The sequence below is a fragment of the Barbus barbus genome, assembly GCF_936440315.1.
Source record: "Barbus barbus genome assembly, chromosome: 13".
NCBI lineage: Eukaryota > Metazoa > Chordata > Actinopteri > Cypriniformes > Cyprinidae > Barbus > Barbus barbus.
Genome location: NC_136741.1, coordinates 31,867,661 through 31,883,480, shown reverse-complemented (window position 1 = coordinate 31,883,480; position 15,820 = coordinate 31,867,661). Strand labels below are relative to the sequence as shown.

Genomic DNA, 15,820 nt, shown 5'->3' with positions numbered 1-15,820 from the left:
TTAGGTTTATATACTGAAAATCCCTGAAAGTTGAAAATATCACAAACTCTTTCTCTCTGTACTGAAATCTGGGTTCCTTCAGCACACTCACTACTATGATTTAAGGCTCATTTCTTCTCGTATACTTAGTTTGTGATTTGGGACGCAGCCAGAGTGATCCTGACACAGGGACAGCCGAGTGTAACCATAGACAGATGAGTTTGTGTGAGACACCAGCGGTGTCTCATAGCAGTGTTGTGTCTGAACGTCGTACCTGGGGTTGTTTTTCAGTGTGTTCACCAGGAACTCATGCACATCAATCCCTGTGGAATCAGTGTATTCCTGACTGGAGTCTGGAAGAGAACGGAAAACAGAATCGGATGAATTAATGACGGTTCAATCAAGAAGCAGGTTGCATTCAAGTCAATTCAACCTTTATTTATATAGCGCTTTTAACAATACAGATTGTGTCAAAGCAGCTTTACAGTATTAAACAGGAAAATAATGTGTCAATAATGCAGAAGGACGATAGTAAACACTCAATTTTCAGTTAAAGGCAGTTCATGATCCAGCTCAGTTCAAAACAGACCTACAGGTTATTTAGTTGAACAGAAGTCATCATTATATTTTTTATAGGATTATAATATTTTGTTGCATCATATAGAGTGCATTAGTGCTGCTGCTGGTTCATTTGTCCCATACAGATTTGATACAATTCTACATTAAAGCATTATAAGCCACAAATCAAACCAACCAGCTACAAGGAGAATCACATCATCACAAGCAAATATTAAGCAGAAAAATATATTTAAAAAATCGGACAAAAAGACAAAAATACAAGACTGCGTACCTAACGGCTTTAATGATGGAAAGAACTGCAATCACTGTGAATGACAATCAAATTAAAAACTACAGAGAAACTCGTAAGTATTCATTTGAAGTTTGTTTGTTGCTTACTTTAAAAACATTTTAATTTTATTGTAAAATATGCATGTATATACAAATATTTAAGTGCTTTGAATTGGCCCGATTATGTCATTTGCGGTGCATCATGGGAGTGGGCGGAGCTTTTGCCTCTCTTTGCTCGCTGAGACACTCTGATTGGTGGAATTTTTCTGTACAGCATCATGGGTAATGTAGTTTTTCACCACAAATTCAGCTTATAGCATGACTTTTTTTTAAATACGTTGAATTAATGTAAACGGATGGCTTCAACGAAAGTCTGTCTATAAAGGTTTATAAGTTATTTTTAAAAATCAATTTCTTTATGGAGAAAATGAATGGAGTTTTTACCTCTGGAACTGACTGTTGTGCTCTATTGTATTGTATGGCGATAACAGGAACTAGTATCAACAAAACAAACCATTAAAAGGGAACGTCTTACCGCGCGAAAGCATCTTGCGTGGAGTTTTATCCTTCTTTTCCCTTTCCTCATTCTCATACTCGTCTTTCGAGGATTTCTCCTCCTCTTTATCGGATGGACAGCTGATGTGAAGCTGAATGATTTCCTTCATGGGTGGAGTCAGATTAAACAAAGCATGAATATTTATGAGCATGAATTTAATGAATATTAATGACCATATCCTAATAGTGGCTTACAGAATCAATTCTAGTGAGATCACAAGTATTTTATTTGCCAAAACAGACTTTGCACAGTCTACACTTCAACCTTTTGAAATCAAGAGTCTGAGTTTTGGTAAAAATCATCTTGAATAATGCACAATTCATGCCGCCAGTGTTTGTGTATTTACCTGTGATTCTGGAGGACCGTCGGTTGAAAACGGACCTGAAGATTCTTCACAAACTGCAAGACTCCTCACCAGCTTGAGCTTAGCATTCGACTGAGACAGAGATGAGAGATACAGGACAGAGAGATGCATTATGGAAATAAATTTCAGGCAAATGGAATAGAAAATCAGCTGTTAGTTTTGAATACTGTGCTGCTTCTGGCGCTACCCATCAACTAATTAGAGGTCAGTATGAAATCAATTTACTTTTCAGTTGTTGTTGCATGTTTGAAAAGTTCTGCATTCGTAACCTTCCATTAAAAACGTAATAACTCTGCAGCATCTTTTCTGCTGATGCAAACGGGACTGTGACAGCAAGGAATCATATGCTGCCTGGATGATTATATTTATGCGTCTAATACAATGTGGTAATTACAAGTTGGAAGCTCTCTGACAGGAAGCCTGTCAATTAAAGAATCATAATGAGATCACGAAATCTGAAATTGCCCAGTGCATCTATTTTGCACTTAAAAATACATCATGCTGAAAGTATAATTTCAGAAACCCTAATAGGAACTTCCCAGAAGGGGTTAAATGTGTTTTCAATCAGATTCTAATAGATACTAACATGCTTTATTTCCTGCTGAATGTTTCACTAATGTTACATCATGCATGTTAAAGCTTTGGAAATGTTTAATTTAGTTTTGTAAGGGCGGTTAAATGTGTGTGTTTGCAGAACATCTGGAAAGGACACCACACTTGGCAGGTTTGCCAACTAGTGCAAAGGCAACAGAACTGAGCGAGAGGTCGATGGGAAGATAGTCTCGCTTTCGATTCCCAGCAGCAGTGATGAAAACGAGATATCAGACCCTGCATTCATTAAAAGCACTGGTCTGGTTTCATATGCATTTAAAGGGGGGGGTTCAATGCTGTTTCGTCCATTCAGTTATTTACACTGTTAAAGAGTTGGATTCTCATGCTAAGCATGGCCAAAGTTTCAAAAAACGATTTGGAAGTATGACTGAGTATTTCTGTGGCAAAAATCTTCCTTCCGGGTTTGTACAAGTTTCGGAAAGTTTTTTCAATCATGGCTCTTGCTAGGGGTGGGCGATATGACCAAAATCTTATATCACGATATGACTAATTTTATATCACGATAACGATATACATCACGCTGGGAGACAGAACGAATATTAGACAGCTGCCCCTTTAAGACTGAAGTCCGGATCCAATATACCAGGGGTCAGCAAGTAAGTTTAGCATCGGGCCAAAAAAAAATTTCACCACTAGATGGTGGGCCAGAACATAGTCAAAGGATAAATTTAGAAATTAATTGATGAAAAATGCAACTAGAATTGCCTGTGACAGACTGTTACAGTGTATTTTGTAACTGGTAGTGAGCTGTTACTCTGTGTTAAATCCTGTAGGAGGACAGACAAACAAAAAGCCACATTTGTGTGGCGGTGTCCGGCAGAGTATATGAGCGGAGTGGAGAGTCAACAATTTCCCCTCCGCGCTCTGAGCATTTAATAATCACTCCGCTCTGGGTTCACCATTTCCCGCTCCGCACTCAATGATATGAGAAACACCGCTCCGCGTCTAAAGTATTTCAGTATGTTTAAAATATCACAGTTTTAAAATATCATAGTTTGAATATTGAGAGAGCAACTGCGTGTGAACAAGTGTTGTAGTACTTGTTTAAATCATGCTTTCAGCTGAAAATATTCAGCATCTAGACTAGAAGGAACGAACAAATTCCTTAAACTATAACTTACCGCTCATGTCCATTGCTGTCATCATATAGTCACATTCTTTCTGATTTGAGTGATCCTTCTCTTTCAAGCTAACTAAATATTAACATAGGAATTTTTGCTAAATATGCAGTTATATTATGGGTTGTTGGCATGAATTGTACTTGTGATGGTGGTGGAGCGCTCTTGGAGCGAGTGAAAACCACGACTTTTAAACAATCCGCTCCTCGGTCCAGTCAAAATCACACCACTCCGCTCACATGCTCTGATCGTGAGTAACTGTTGCGGTCATGACAGATTTATTTCAGAACCAGCCGCTATCAAAATAATTTGGCTGCGGGCGCGGGCCAGATATATTTCCAGCAATGGAGTTTCTCAAGTGTGTTTGTTGACGAACGTTTTATAATCAAGGCCCAGTTAGACGCTGGATTTGCACATCCTTTGATACTGAACGATGGAGCGGTCCCAGCTATAAAAGATCGCGGTCATGATTCAGAACTGCATATGGTAAGTGAAACGGCATCAAATGTCTCTGTTTGGTTCACGATCGGTGCAAGTGCTCATCACTCTTTAGCTCCGCTAAACCGTAAAGCTGTATCTTTCTTTTATTAATTTGATAAAACTAAAGACTAAGGAGATATGAAGGATGCAGTACTACTCTATAGGTACTCAAGATTAACATGAGATTGGGTGAAACTGTGTGTGTTATGCCCCCTTTAAATAGTGCTGTCAAACGATTAATCACATCCAAAATAAAGGTTTGTTTACATAATGTGTATGTATATTTATTATGTATACATGCATGTATATATTTAAGAAAAATGTTGTTTATATGTTCAATATAATTGTATATAATATAAAATATAAGAATATAAATATACATGTAAATATTTTCAAAATATTTACTGTATGTGTGTGTATTTATATATACATAATATACACAGTAAACATATATATATATATAAACAAAAACTTTTATTTTGGATGCAATTAATCGAGTCTTGAAAACTTTGAGACTTGTCATGAACCCTTTGACCCATGTCCAAACAAATGATTATTTTTATTTTATTTTAAAAGAAATATTTTTGCAAATATCAAAAAATATATTTTTGGATATCTGGGTAATTAATTAATTTATTTTATTTATTTCTCTATTATTTTTGTATTCCATCTATTTGTTTTCTTTTTATTTATTATACAATTAACAAAAAGCCAAAAAGCCTCTAAAACTAGCTTGCTCTATTCTTTTTCTATTCTATTCGTATAAATAAAAAAATATATTTTACTGTAAATTTTACTGTTAAATTCACACTGTGTAAAGCTAACTGAGATTTAGGGTTATTTCATGCAGTAAGACATGTGACTGAACCTACATCCAAAAACACAGATGTTATGGGTCTGTAACGTCGAGGTTAAACTCGACTGACTGCTAAAGCCTGTCATGTTTAGGACTGAACTACAGATAGCAGCAGAAGTGTGTGTGTGTGTGTCCTCACACACTTTACCTTGGCTCGTTTCCTAGTGTGGCCGTGATTCTGACAGCGTCGCTGCGGGGAAAGACCAAAATATTTATTAGTGACCATTTAAATCATTCATTAATGATGAACTTCAGCACCAAACAAAACCTCAGCGGGGAAATGACTTCACAAATGAGTAGCTGGCAAATAACATGGAGAAATGCATTTTATTCGACATCAAGATTTACGTCAAAAGGCTGTGCAATTAACCGAAATACAGTTTCAATTTTGACCTCCAAGGATAATGAAAATACAATAATCGAGATGATTATTGCACCCCATTCCGCCCCCTTTCCAGCGGTGCACTTTCGCTCCTCCATAAAAGCCCAATTTAACGTGCAAATCAGTAAAATAGTGACTTTTGCAAGTTGCAAGTACAGTTATGTTATAAATGAACGTAAAAAGTTGAGTGAAAATACAAGTGTAACAGTAAATTAGATCCGTGCGGCTCTTAAAGTGACAGCAGCCTAATATTCCTGCTGCCGACTGAGAGCTTGATATTAATCAAACAACTAAAGACAAGACAAAATCACTCACTGCTCTTGAGTGAAGGACTTTTGTAGCTTTAATAAGAAACAAATGACGTTTAATTCTTACAGTGAAAACTACGCTGTTTTAATTTCACATTTGATTATTCATTTCTGTAGTAGGCTGTTAACTGAATACTTACACTATCATAAAAAAAAAAAAAACCATCAGTTTGTTTCATTTGTATCTTTTTATTCTATTGTATTTGTACTTTGCTTTTTTTTTTTTTTTTTTTTACTGACAGTTTAATTATTTCCAATAATGTTGAGGACATTTTTTGTACTAATATTATTTACCCTAGTACTCTGCTGTGGTGTTGAGAATTGTGAAATTTCGTTGGTTTCTGAAACGTAGATGTCATAGCAACCTTATTTACAGAAAATATATATTTGATATACATCACTATCTTTAAATAAATCACTCATATAAAGTTTTGGTCCTGTGGCCCACTCATAATTGCGTTAAATAATCATGATTACAATATTGACCAAAATAATTGTGATTATTTAAAATTAAATAATAGGTTAGAATTTACATGTGTATTAGAGAAAATATATAAAATATTTCTGGTGCTGTAACTGGTCACCATTTCATCTGCTTTTAACCTTTTTTTCCCCAGTTCACTTAAATCCTGTTCTGTGGCAGATCAAATAGTTTTAGACTGAGTTTTACAAGCTGGACCATAGGACACTATATGCAAGGCATTAGGCTTTTTTATATGCTTGATCATCTAAAATCTAATCTATGTACATTATCATTTAGAAGTTTCTTTGAAAGAAATCAATACTTATATGAATCTAGAACACATTAAATTGATTAAACGTAACCGTAAAAGTTTTCTATTTCAAATAAATGCTGTTCTTTCTATTCATCTGTGAATCCTGAAAAATAAAATGTATCACATTTTCCACAAAAATATTGTGCAGCACAACTGTTTTCAACATTGATAATAATCAGAAATGTTTGTTGAGCAGTAAATCAGTATATTATTATGATTTCTGAAGATCATGTGACACTGAAGACTGCAGTAATGATGCTGAAAATACAGCTGCAGATCACAGAAATAAATTACATTGTAACAGATATTCACATAGAAAACAGCTATTTTAAATTCTAATAATATTTCACCATTTTTGATGCATTTCTGATCAAATAAATGCAGCCTTGGTGAGCAGAAAAGACTTTTAAAACAATAAAATGTCTTACAGACCCCTTTTGAACGCTAATGTAGCTGTATCTAAATAAGTGCAAAAACATCATCTAGATTTGAGGAAGACTAAGGAAAGTCTAAGTAGCTATGCTTCCATCCACTTATTTGAATGCGCATTTTGGAATATCGCATAATAAAACAACGCTGTATGGAAACGCCAAGATGTGCATGAATTCTAAAAATGCACATTTGAGTAGGATAAACTTTTTATGCGATAAGAACAAAATGCACATAAACTATGATTGAAACACATTTACTGAATAAATTCCTCCATGCACATTGAAAAAGTCATGTGACGGGATAACTTGACTATCAGCGGACTGATCTCATTCGCAGCATCTATGTGTTGTTATGGTCGTTCTGAAATGCCTGAGCAAAGTCTGTCGTCAAAGTAGCCTATTTCTGTAAAATTGTCTTACATTACTGTGTTCCCAAACAGCAGCATCCGCCTCCGAAAGCTTTCAGTGCATTCGAATAAGCAAAAAGACAGAAGAAATTGTACCGAACAATGACGAGACATGATCAAACAGAAGCACGCACTAATGCAGCAAGCATGACGGCAGGGTGGAAGCATTTAAAACTGTCCGAGAAAGAAGCAAAAATCATTACAAGCACCGACAGCGAGAGACGGTTTAGTGCTGCACTGCATGTCTCCGATGAGAAGAGGAAGGGTGGTTGTTGCTGGTTATTGCATGATGATTGAAATCACGAAATGGCCTTAAACGATTAGTAAATGTACCATGTTCGGTTTTCGGCCCAGTGTTTCATTTTGTTCGGCTTCGGCCAAGAATTTTCAATTCGGTGCATCCCTAATATTTAGTGCCAGTTTACCAGGATTTTATTCTCTTTGACTCATTGGATGGAAACGGTGCTTTATTAGCAAATGTTTTACACTATATTCCAGTTTAATTTGAATCTTTGGATGGAAACATAGCTAGTGTTTCTGTGTCTCACCTGTGCATCCTGGGAGAGGTTGTCGTCTGGTTCTGTGCTGTCGGCGTTGGTGTCTTTAGCGGGCGCCGACAGGCTGCTTTTGCCACGGATGCCTGCGGGAGCATCAGCGGGCAGAGAGTCGTCGCCCTCCTTCATTCCGTCAGGTGTGAAGACCACAGACATGATGCCTCAAAGCGCACACCTCACAAACCCTGAACACGTGAGGACGAGAAGATGATGCAGTTAGATATTTTTGGTCATCAGTAATTTATCAAACACAGTTCAGTCAGTCTTTACCTGACACACCTGGGGCTATAGTGTGATGGTGTGTGTTCTTCTGCGGGTGTGTGTGTGTGTTCCTATGGCTGAGATGAGGGTGGGGGGGACGTCATGTTGAACGAGTGTCTTCTCAGTTTCCTTGCATCCTGTGCGACGTTCTTACAGACACAATCGTCACAGCTCCACCTGCTGGAGAGAAACACTGCTTAGATGAGATGGAAAGCACAATATAAACAGATTAACTCAAGATATATATGCGTTTAAGTGTGAATACAGCAACAGACAGTATGAATATTAGTGTTAAGGCTGTTAAGGCTAAGGCTGAATGCATCTGTGTGTGTAAATAGACATGTGTGCATGAAGTCATAAGCCCTGTTTGGCATGAAATACTAGCACGCTACTTACTGAAGTATGTGCATTATATAGTATACACCACCTACTCAGACCTGCCAACCTTTGAAATTATTTTGGAGTACCACTTGTGTGATGGCAACATGGTGGGGGGGGGTATATCATATCCTGCATGGACTCTTTTTGGTTCTTTTAGGTCTGCTGCTCTCTCTCCCTGTCAATGTCCTCATCTACTTTGCCAACTTAAATGCCTGGTGAATAGGCAAACTAGCTTGAAAATTATGTAGTGTTAGGATAACGTTATTCATGTTAGATATTTACCAAAGGTCTGCAGCTGCACGATTCTGGATAAATTGAGAATCACTATTTTTTGTGTCTCAAACAGAGATCACGATTCTCCCACGAAACAAAATAATGTGACAAAATATCATTGCTGCAGTCTATTTAAAAGTGTCTAATTTGAACGAATTATTAAACATTTAAATATGTATTTATAATATATTTAGTTTATTAAAATTATGAAAAGGTGGTTTGAATGAATTATTTAATGGCGATTGCATTGGCGAAACAATGCAATCGACACAAACGTGGTAACTGTCTGCTCTGTCAGCAGCTGAACGCAGATGTGAATGTCCCGGTAAGACTTTATTAAAGGTTTATTAGACACGGGCGAAGCTCTAGTGCAAATATATCAGTATTTATCCAAGTGCGTGCACTTTTTTGGACTAAAAGGCCTAATATTAGGACGCTGTTCATTGAGTGCAGCTATATGAACACAAATAAACTGCAGCAGAGTGCTGTTATTCTGTTCACGGTTCGTCTAGAATATCAATGCGATCAGGTCGACTCCAGAGGATTAAGTTAACTCAACTCAATATTTTAACTTTCCACATCCACCCCAACCCATTTATCTTAGTTGTAAGTACCGTGTGTACTGTCCTCTTTTAAGAAATCAGACGGCGGGAGTAAAAAAAGGTACGAGACCAAGCGGGATTTTGTTTTGCTGTCTATTTGCAGTCTCTTTTTAATGATAGGTCTACGCATTTGTCAATCATCCCACTTGCTAGATGGGGAATGAACCCAGCGCTCTGATTGGTTGAAGTACTCTTTCATTGCTGTTGCTTGATTGCTTTGTGCTGCACAAAGGCGTCACCAGGTTTTTACGTAGTTTAAAGTGACAAATCGTACCTGCGTACCTTGAGGTCAAAATGCGTGAATAATACAGCAAAATAATAAATAAAATGAAAATATAAACAATTAAATAAAATAAATATATCCAAATAAAAACATACAATTAAAAATAAACAAAATGAAATAAATTACTAAAAAAATAAAATAAATGAAAAACAATATTAAATATAAAATAAACTAATGAAATTCATAAAAAATAAAGAATAAAATACACAAGGTACAAACAGATTAATGTTTATGCAGATATTATATAGAAATATGGGAAATGAACTAAAAGGAAATTGTAACAGTATGTAGAGGCACTTTTAATAACAATAAGTGAATGCGTGATTAATTTGAGTTCAACTGCAGCAAAAAAAAAAAAAAAAAAAAGTTTTTTGTACAAATGTCTCATCTGTTCACAGTCCAACCAAATGCTGAGTGAAGGACGATATCAAAGACATCACAATCTTCATTCATTACACTTGAAACAGAAGAATGCATTGTGCATTGCATTGTGGGATACAGTGCACTGCACATTTGGGAAATGTAGGTCATCCAGGATTTCTGCAAGCAGAACGTTCACATACTGCAGTTTACACACTACATACCTAGGAGTGTGACAGTATGTGATTCTTACACAATAATGACAGGAATGACTGAACAGTGGCATTCGAGCATTCGTCCAAAAATACATTAGACCCGTGTGTGTGCACGTGGTGACGGAGGGACAGTTTGTGCACTAGGTTCAGGATTGAGTAACTTGCCATGTGCTGTAAAACACACACACACACACACACACACACACACACACACACACACACAAAATGCTTTTAAAAGCACAAGTCAAGCGCATAATGCAGCAGCGGAGTGACTGAGGCGAAAGAGCGGAGGAAACTCCAGCGCTGACGTCATACTGCAGAGAGACTGAAGCAGACGGGTGGAGAGAGCGCACTCAGATAGCTGGGATTCCCGACTGCAGAAACCACGTCACTGGCAGCACATGACACCGCCGACCAATCATTCACACACACGGGCGCTCCAGCGACGAGGCCATCCTTAAGAATCGACTGAAGAAGATGAAGAGCTCTGAATGAGGGAGAAGAGCGTTCATGAATGAGCCATCGCTCATTCTCTCTCTCTCTCTCTCTCGGTTGCCAAGGAGACGAAGACGTCAGCCTCAGCTGCTTGTGCTAGAGAGAGATTTAAACATGAATGTGAGGCAAACACTAATGTCTTCGAGATGTAAAGTGGAGCACATCGCTCAGCCGGACCACCTTAATGGAAAATATGCCGTATAAAAATAAAGCTGAATCTGTCATACACTGACATATTATACAACGCACCTGAGCAGCTGTGCACACATGTGCTGACACACACACACACACACACACACACACACACACACACAGTGACCCAGTTAAGACTGCTTCGATGACAACACACTCTATTGTGTCAAATTACCTCAGCGTGTTTGTTCGCTGCAGTACAAGCAAATATCCAATAAAAATAGTTCAAAACAATAACTATATCTTTGTTCTTAGAAGTAACAAAAACATAAAATATAGTAAAATAATTAGGCTGTGTTTTAAATGGTTTACAACGTGAACACATGATAATATTTGCATTTATATTCACCTAATTAAACTCCAAAAATAACACTGCCAATGATGGATGGGAAATTTTTAAAGGCCATTGAATTTGAGTTTTGCATTATTTATCATAAATACATAATTTAAAAATATAAAATACATAAAATAAATTACAACTAAATTAATGAATTTTAATAAAAAAAAAAAAAACATTTATTCATTCATTTATTTATTTAGGGCATCTGCAAGGCAGTCTCATTCTTTCAGAGAAACAGGATCTAACTAAACGTGAAAATGCATCATGAGTTTGTTCTTAATTTCTTGTTTTTGGGTTTTAGTTGCTTAATGCAAGCCATTTAAAATACTAACCAAGGAGAAAAATGTACATATATGAAAGCCAGATTAAAACACCACTGACAAATCAAGCTAAAAACAGAAAAAACTCAGTCCATTGTGAGAAAAGCCCATCACGGTTCAACATGAAGACAACAGATTTATTTGAGAAATGCAGTGTGAAACACAAAAAAGGTCAAAATGTTTCAACAAACATCTTAAAATGTCAAAATGCATCTTTGATGTGTGAATCCCACATTTCAGCCCAAAGTGAAATGAAAGAAATTGCACATTGTATAAAAACAATAAAGCCTATTTTAAGAACAATATAAATGAGAAAAATATGCAAAATAATGTCATGCTATAAAAACATCTCAATGGTCACATAATTAATTTTCCTAATGCATAACATCATTTCTTATAGATTCTAGTTGTGTAATAAACCTGCTGTTGTATATTATGAATATTGTTGGCTCTTTGACAAATTGATTTTGTCCTGCTTTGGATAAAATCTGCTAAATGCATAAATGTAAATGCAGATGAAATGTGAGCAGGACATGTTTTTTTATGAGATTCACTCAAAACAGACTGAAAGAGAGAGAAAATGCCAGAATGAGAGCGAAAATAAAGAGCGAAGGACTTCTTGTGATGCTGTGCTGTGGTTTTATAACACTGCCTGTGTGTGTGGGCAGATGCTCTGTGTGTGTGTGTGTGTGTGTGTGTGTGTGTGTGTGTGTGTGAGTGATGGTCAGATTGCTGTAACGCGCTGAACTGCAGGGAAAATGCGTCACTGAAGGATTCCCTGCTTTAACAGATCGTGCAGCAAGCGACAGCACAGACTGAAGGACGGAGCGAGTGAGGAAACCAATAATGAGAGAAGGGAAGGAGGGATGGATTGAAAGAACAGCAGAGGAGGGAGAGATGAGTCAGAGTCGGTCCCACCGGACTGAGTGGGCTGAGAGGGGGAGGATGACGTCACATGACCTGACAATACCAGAGCGAACGAGCATTACACAACCTATAGAGAGAGAGAGAGGGGTGGCTCTGCAGGGGGGGTCCCGTCTCCAGATCATAACCTCAATCAATCAGACAGGTCAATATCACTACATACAGGTTCTGCACAAGATTCTGCTGCTTTTGAGTTTTCAAAAATCCATTATTGTAAATGTTGTGTAAATTAAAACCATAAATCTATTTTAATTTACTGCTCATTTATAGCGCTATACTTTATATGTGTGTTATTTTACCATTAAATTTAATCAAAGAGTTACCGGTAGCCATTGACTTCCAGAGCATTTTTCTATACTATGGAAGTCAATGGCTACCGTCAACAGCTGGTTTCCCAACATTCCTGAAAATATCTTCTTTTGTGATCATTTTCATTTTTGGGTGAAACTATTTCTGCAACACTGACCTTAAGATGTACTTTCAAACCCTTTCAAACATGAGAACAAAAACAAGAAACTTATGAAAACAATGAAAAATAAATAAATTTCATGTCACTGCCCTGTTATTATTTTATTTTTACTTGTATTGTTAATTTTTTGTTCTATATCTCACATTTTCTAAACTGTTAAATAATGCTCTTTACTTGTTTTTTTATTTGCTTTGTTGTCATTAAACTAAATAAGTTAACAAATATTTTTAATTTCATTTGGAAATACCATCATGCATTTTTCTTTTGCCAGAGTAAATGGCAATGCAAAAATCATATTTGCTAAGTTTACTTTAAGTTTATAATTTAATTTAATGTTTTTTTATTTCTGGCTCCCCAAAGAACCTGCCAGCAAGCAGTTATTAAAATAACTAGGGATGCACGATATGAAACATTTTAACCGATACCGATAATTAAAGTCCTTCTCATGGCCGATGCCGATACCGATAAATTCATATTTTTATATTATAATTTTAATATAATCTGCAGTTTGTGCACCCAGGAGAATACAAAATCTAAGATTCACTGATTAAACTGATATTTTAGTAGCTCTGGCCTAACTATAGCAAACATCAGTCCTGACTCTTCAAATGTTTTTTATTTTTTGTGTAAGGCACCACAATACTTTGTAACAGAAATGGTTTAACAGAATTATGACAGAACTATGGTTTATCTGCAATTAACAACAAATTTATATTCAAATATTTCATTCATAAAGAAATGCATCTATTCAACGTTTTTAGTGCACAAGGATAAGAAAGTTATATAGTCTTTAAGCAGTGTTGGGAGTAAGGCGTTACAAAAGTAATGCATTACAGTAGCGTATTACTTTTTGCTGTAACGCAGTAGTGTAAGGCATTACTAATCAATTTTCAGTAATATTTTACTCGGTACATGTTTAGTAACGCTTGCATTACAACACACTTTTAGCCCCCAATTATTATTATTATTATTTTAAATTTAATTTAAGTTGTGCTCCTACTTTTTTATGTCCCTAGGGCCGGGCTTCGGGCCAATATTAACGTCATAGTTCAGACGCGGACCGGCCTGTTTTAGGCATCTCCTTATCTTTATATTTTAGACATCCATCAATTATTGATGAAAAAAAATTGCCACGCTGGTGGAAACGACACGGGTCCGTGCTGCCGCGACTGTGAAGAGCGACTCGACGGTGTTTAGTGTCCCGCAGCAGCAGCGAGCCGTCAGCACAGATGAAGAGTTCTGCTTCAAATACACACAATAAAGCAAAAGCCCCAGCAAAAGTAATTACCATGAATGTGTCCGCGGGAAATAGTAAGGATTCGTCAGCTCCTCGTTAGACGCGCATTTAGAGAGAAGCGAATCTTCACGGATAACGATTATATTAAATAGTTTTTGTTTTTATTTATTTTGTTAAGTAGCAATTTAAAGCTTTCTTTAGATATATTTATCATGTCTGTGAGGCATGTATTTCGGTTCATTTTTGTGAACGAACGACAGTCGCGCATCACAGATCAGATTTCATTTAATCACCTGAGGAGAGAGAGTCGAGCTGACTGACAAGAGTGAGGTGAAAAACAAGACGATGGCAAAAGAGTTTCAAAATTAAATGTAAAAGCGCCTGTTTTAAAAATATCTTTGGATTTTGAAAAGCCTATTGACCTGCCATTTATCTAAGGTGATATTGGAAGGTCTATTTATTTATTTTTTAAACATTCGTTTCTCATTTAGCCTATTTGGTTCCACAGTATTTGCTGATTTTTATTTTATATTTAAACTGTGATATTTTTGCCATTATTTTACATCAAGGTGTATGCAGTCCGTGCCTCAAAACTTTCCATCTCACTAATAAACGTTCTACATTTTATAATTATTTGTTCCTCAGTCTTTACTGATTTTCAGTTTTGTATAGGCCTACCATGCATATTTAAAATTTGTAAGTTATTTTATATTAGGCATATAGCATGGTGCATTTTTATTCGTTTTGTTAATAAAAGTTAGCTATATGTTCTATGTTGTATTTTGTTGTTGCTTGAATTTAATTCAAGCAATTGATGCCGAATTGCCGTTAATTTAAAAGTGAAAATAAAATACGCACGGTGCTTTTACAAGCTATTTAAGCAAAGGAAAGTGAGAAAATTCAAGCAAACTAAAAACAAACAACTGCTTGACGCCGAATTGCCACTAATTTAATACTGAAAATAAAACGCGCACAGAGCTTACAAACTATTTAAAACTGAAGGAAAGCGAGGTAAAGAGAGCAGACTCAAACGACGTCCACCCCCCATCCACCGTAAGGTGTTGACACACATCGATTAACCAGTGGGAAAATTTCCTCACTGTCACAACCCTACTTGATGCCTTTTTTCCTCCTTTCGGAATCCTTGCTGAACACGCGTTGGAAATAGCAATGGGATTGTCCTCCTCTGCCACCGAGAAAAACTTCCAGACCGGCGAAGACATGTTCGCAAATGATGACGTAATGAGCACAACACATGCTGAGAGTCAATGCAGTTGGAAGCTGCAATCACTTGCACTCGGAAAGAAGATGAATCTCAGATAAATCAGACTGATTGATTGATTTACCAGCAAGCATACTTTATCGGATCTAGTTATCGGATTTAATTTATTTATCGGAGCAATAAAAATGACGTCATTTTCTCTCATATTGGTCGATAATTTATCGGTCCGGTAAATATCGTGCATCCCTAAAAATAACTATTTTAAAAATCTAAAGAACCTTTTTACACTATAAAGAACCTTTGTATAATGCAAAGGTTCCACAGATGTTAAACGCTCCTCATGAAAATACCAAGAACCTTTATTTTTAAGAGTGCATTCAGGTTAATACATTTTAAATAAGATGAACACAAAACGACTGAAATAAAAAGCATACATTTTGCAGAATATTTACTCAAAAGGTAATGCAATAATATCAAAATGGCCAACAATGCCATTTAAACACCAGCGAAGGAGGAACATGTGTGATTCATAATGCTTTTCCTTCACAACTTTCTTCAACAAAACAAACATCCA

General features: G+C 36.4%; 1 protein-coding gene across 12 annotated transcripts in view; it reads right to left on the bottom strand.

The window, feature by feature from the left end:
- LOC306879605 (R3H domain-containing protein 2-like) overlaps positions 1–15,820 on the bottom strand; it is an 88,291-nt gene that overhangs the window by 35,006 nt on the left and 37,465 nt on the right. For 7 of the 12 annotated variants that reach the window (XM_079432679.1, XM_079432685.1, XM_079432688.1 and 4 more), the window contains exons 2-7: positions 7,943–8,113; positions 7,667–7,857; positions 4,963–5,004; positions 1,731–1,820; positions 1,364–1,487; positions 254–332 (exon numbers count right to left, since the gene is read on the bottom strand). In XM_079432679.1, coding sequence (XP_079288805.1) covers positions 254–332; positions 1,364–1,487; positions 1,731–1,820; positions 4,963–5,004; positions 7,667–7,828 — 497 coding nt within the window. In that variant the 5' untranslated portion in view covers positions 7,829–7,857; positions 7,943–8,113. The remainder of the gene's footprint in view (positions 1–253; positions 333–1,363; positions 1,488–1,730; positions 1,821–4,962; positions 5,005–7,666; positions 7,858–7,942; positions 8,114–15,820) is intronic. The other 5 variants (XM_079432683.1, XM_079432680.1, XM_079432681.1 and 2 more) reach the window with 3 other exon arrangements.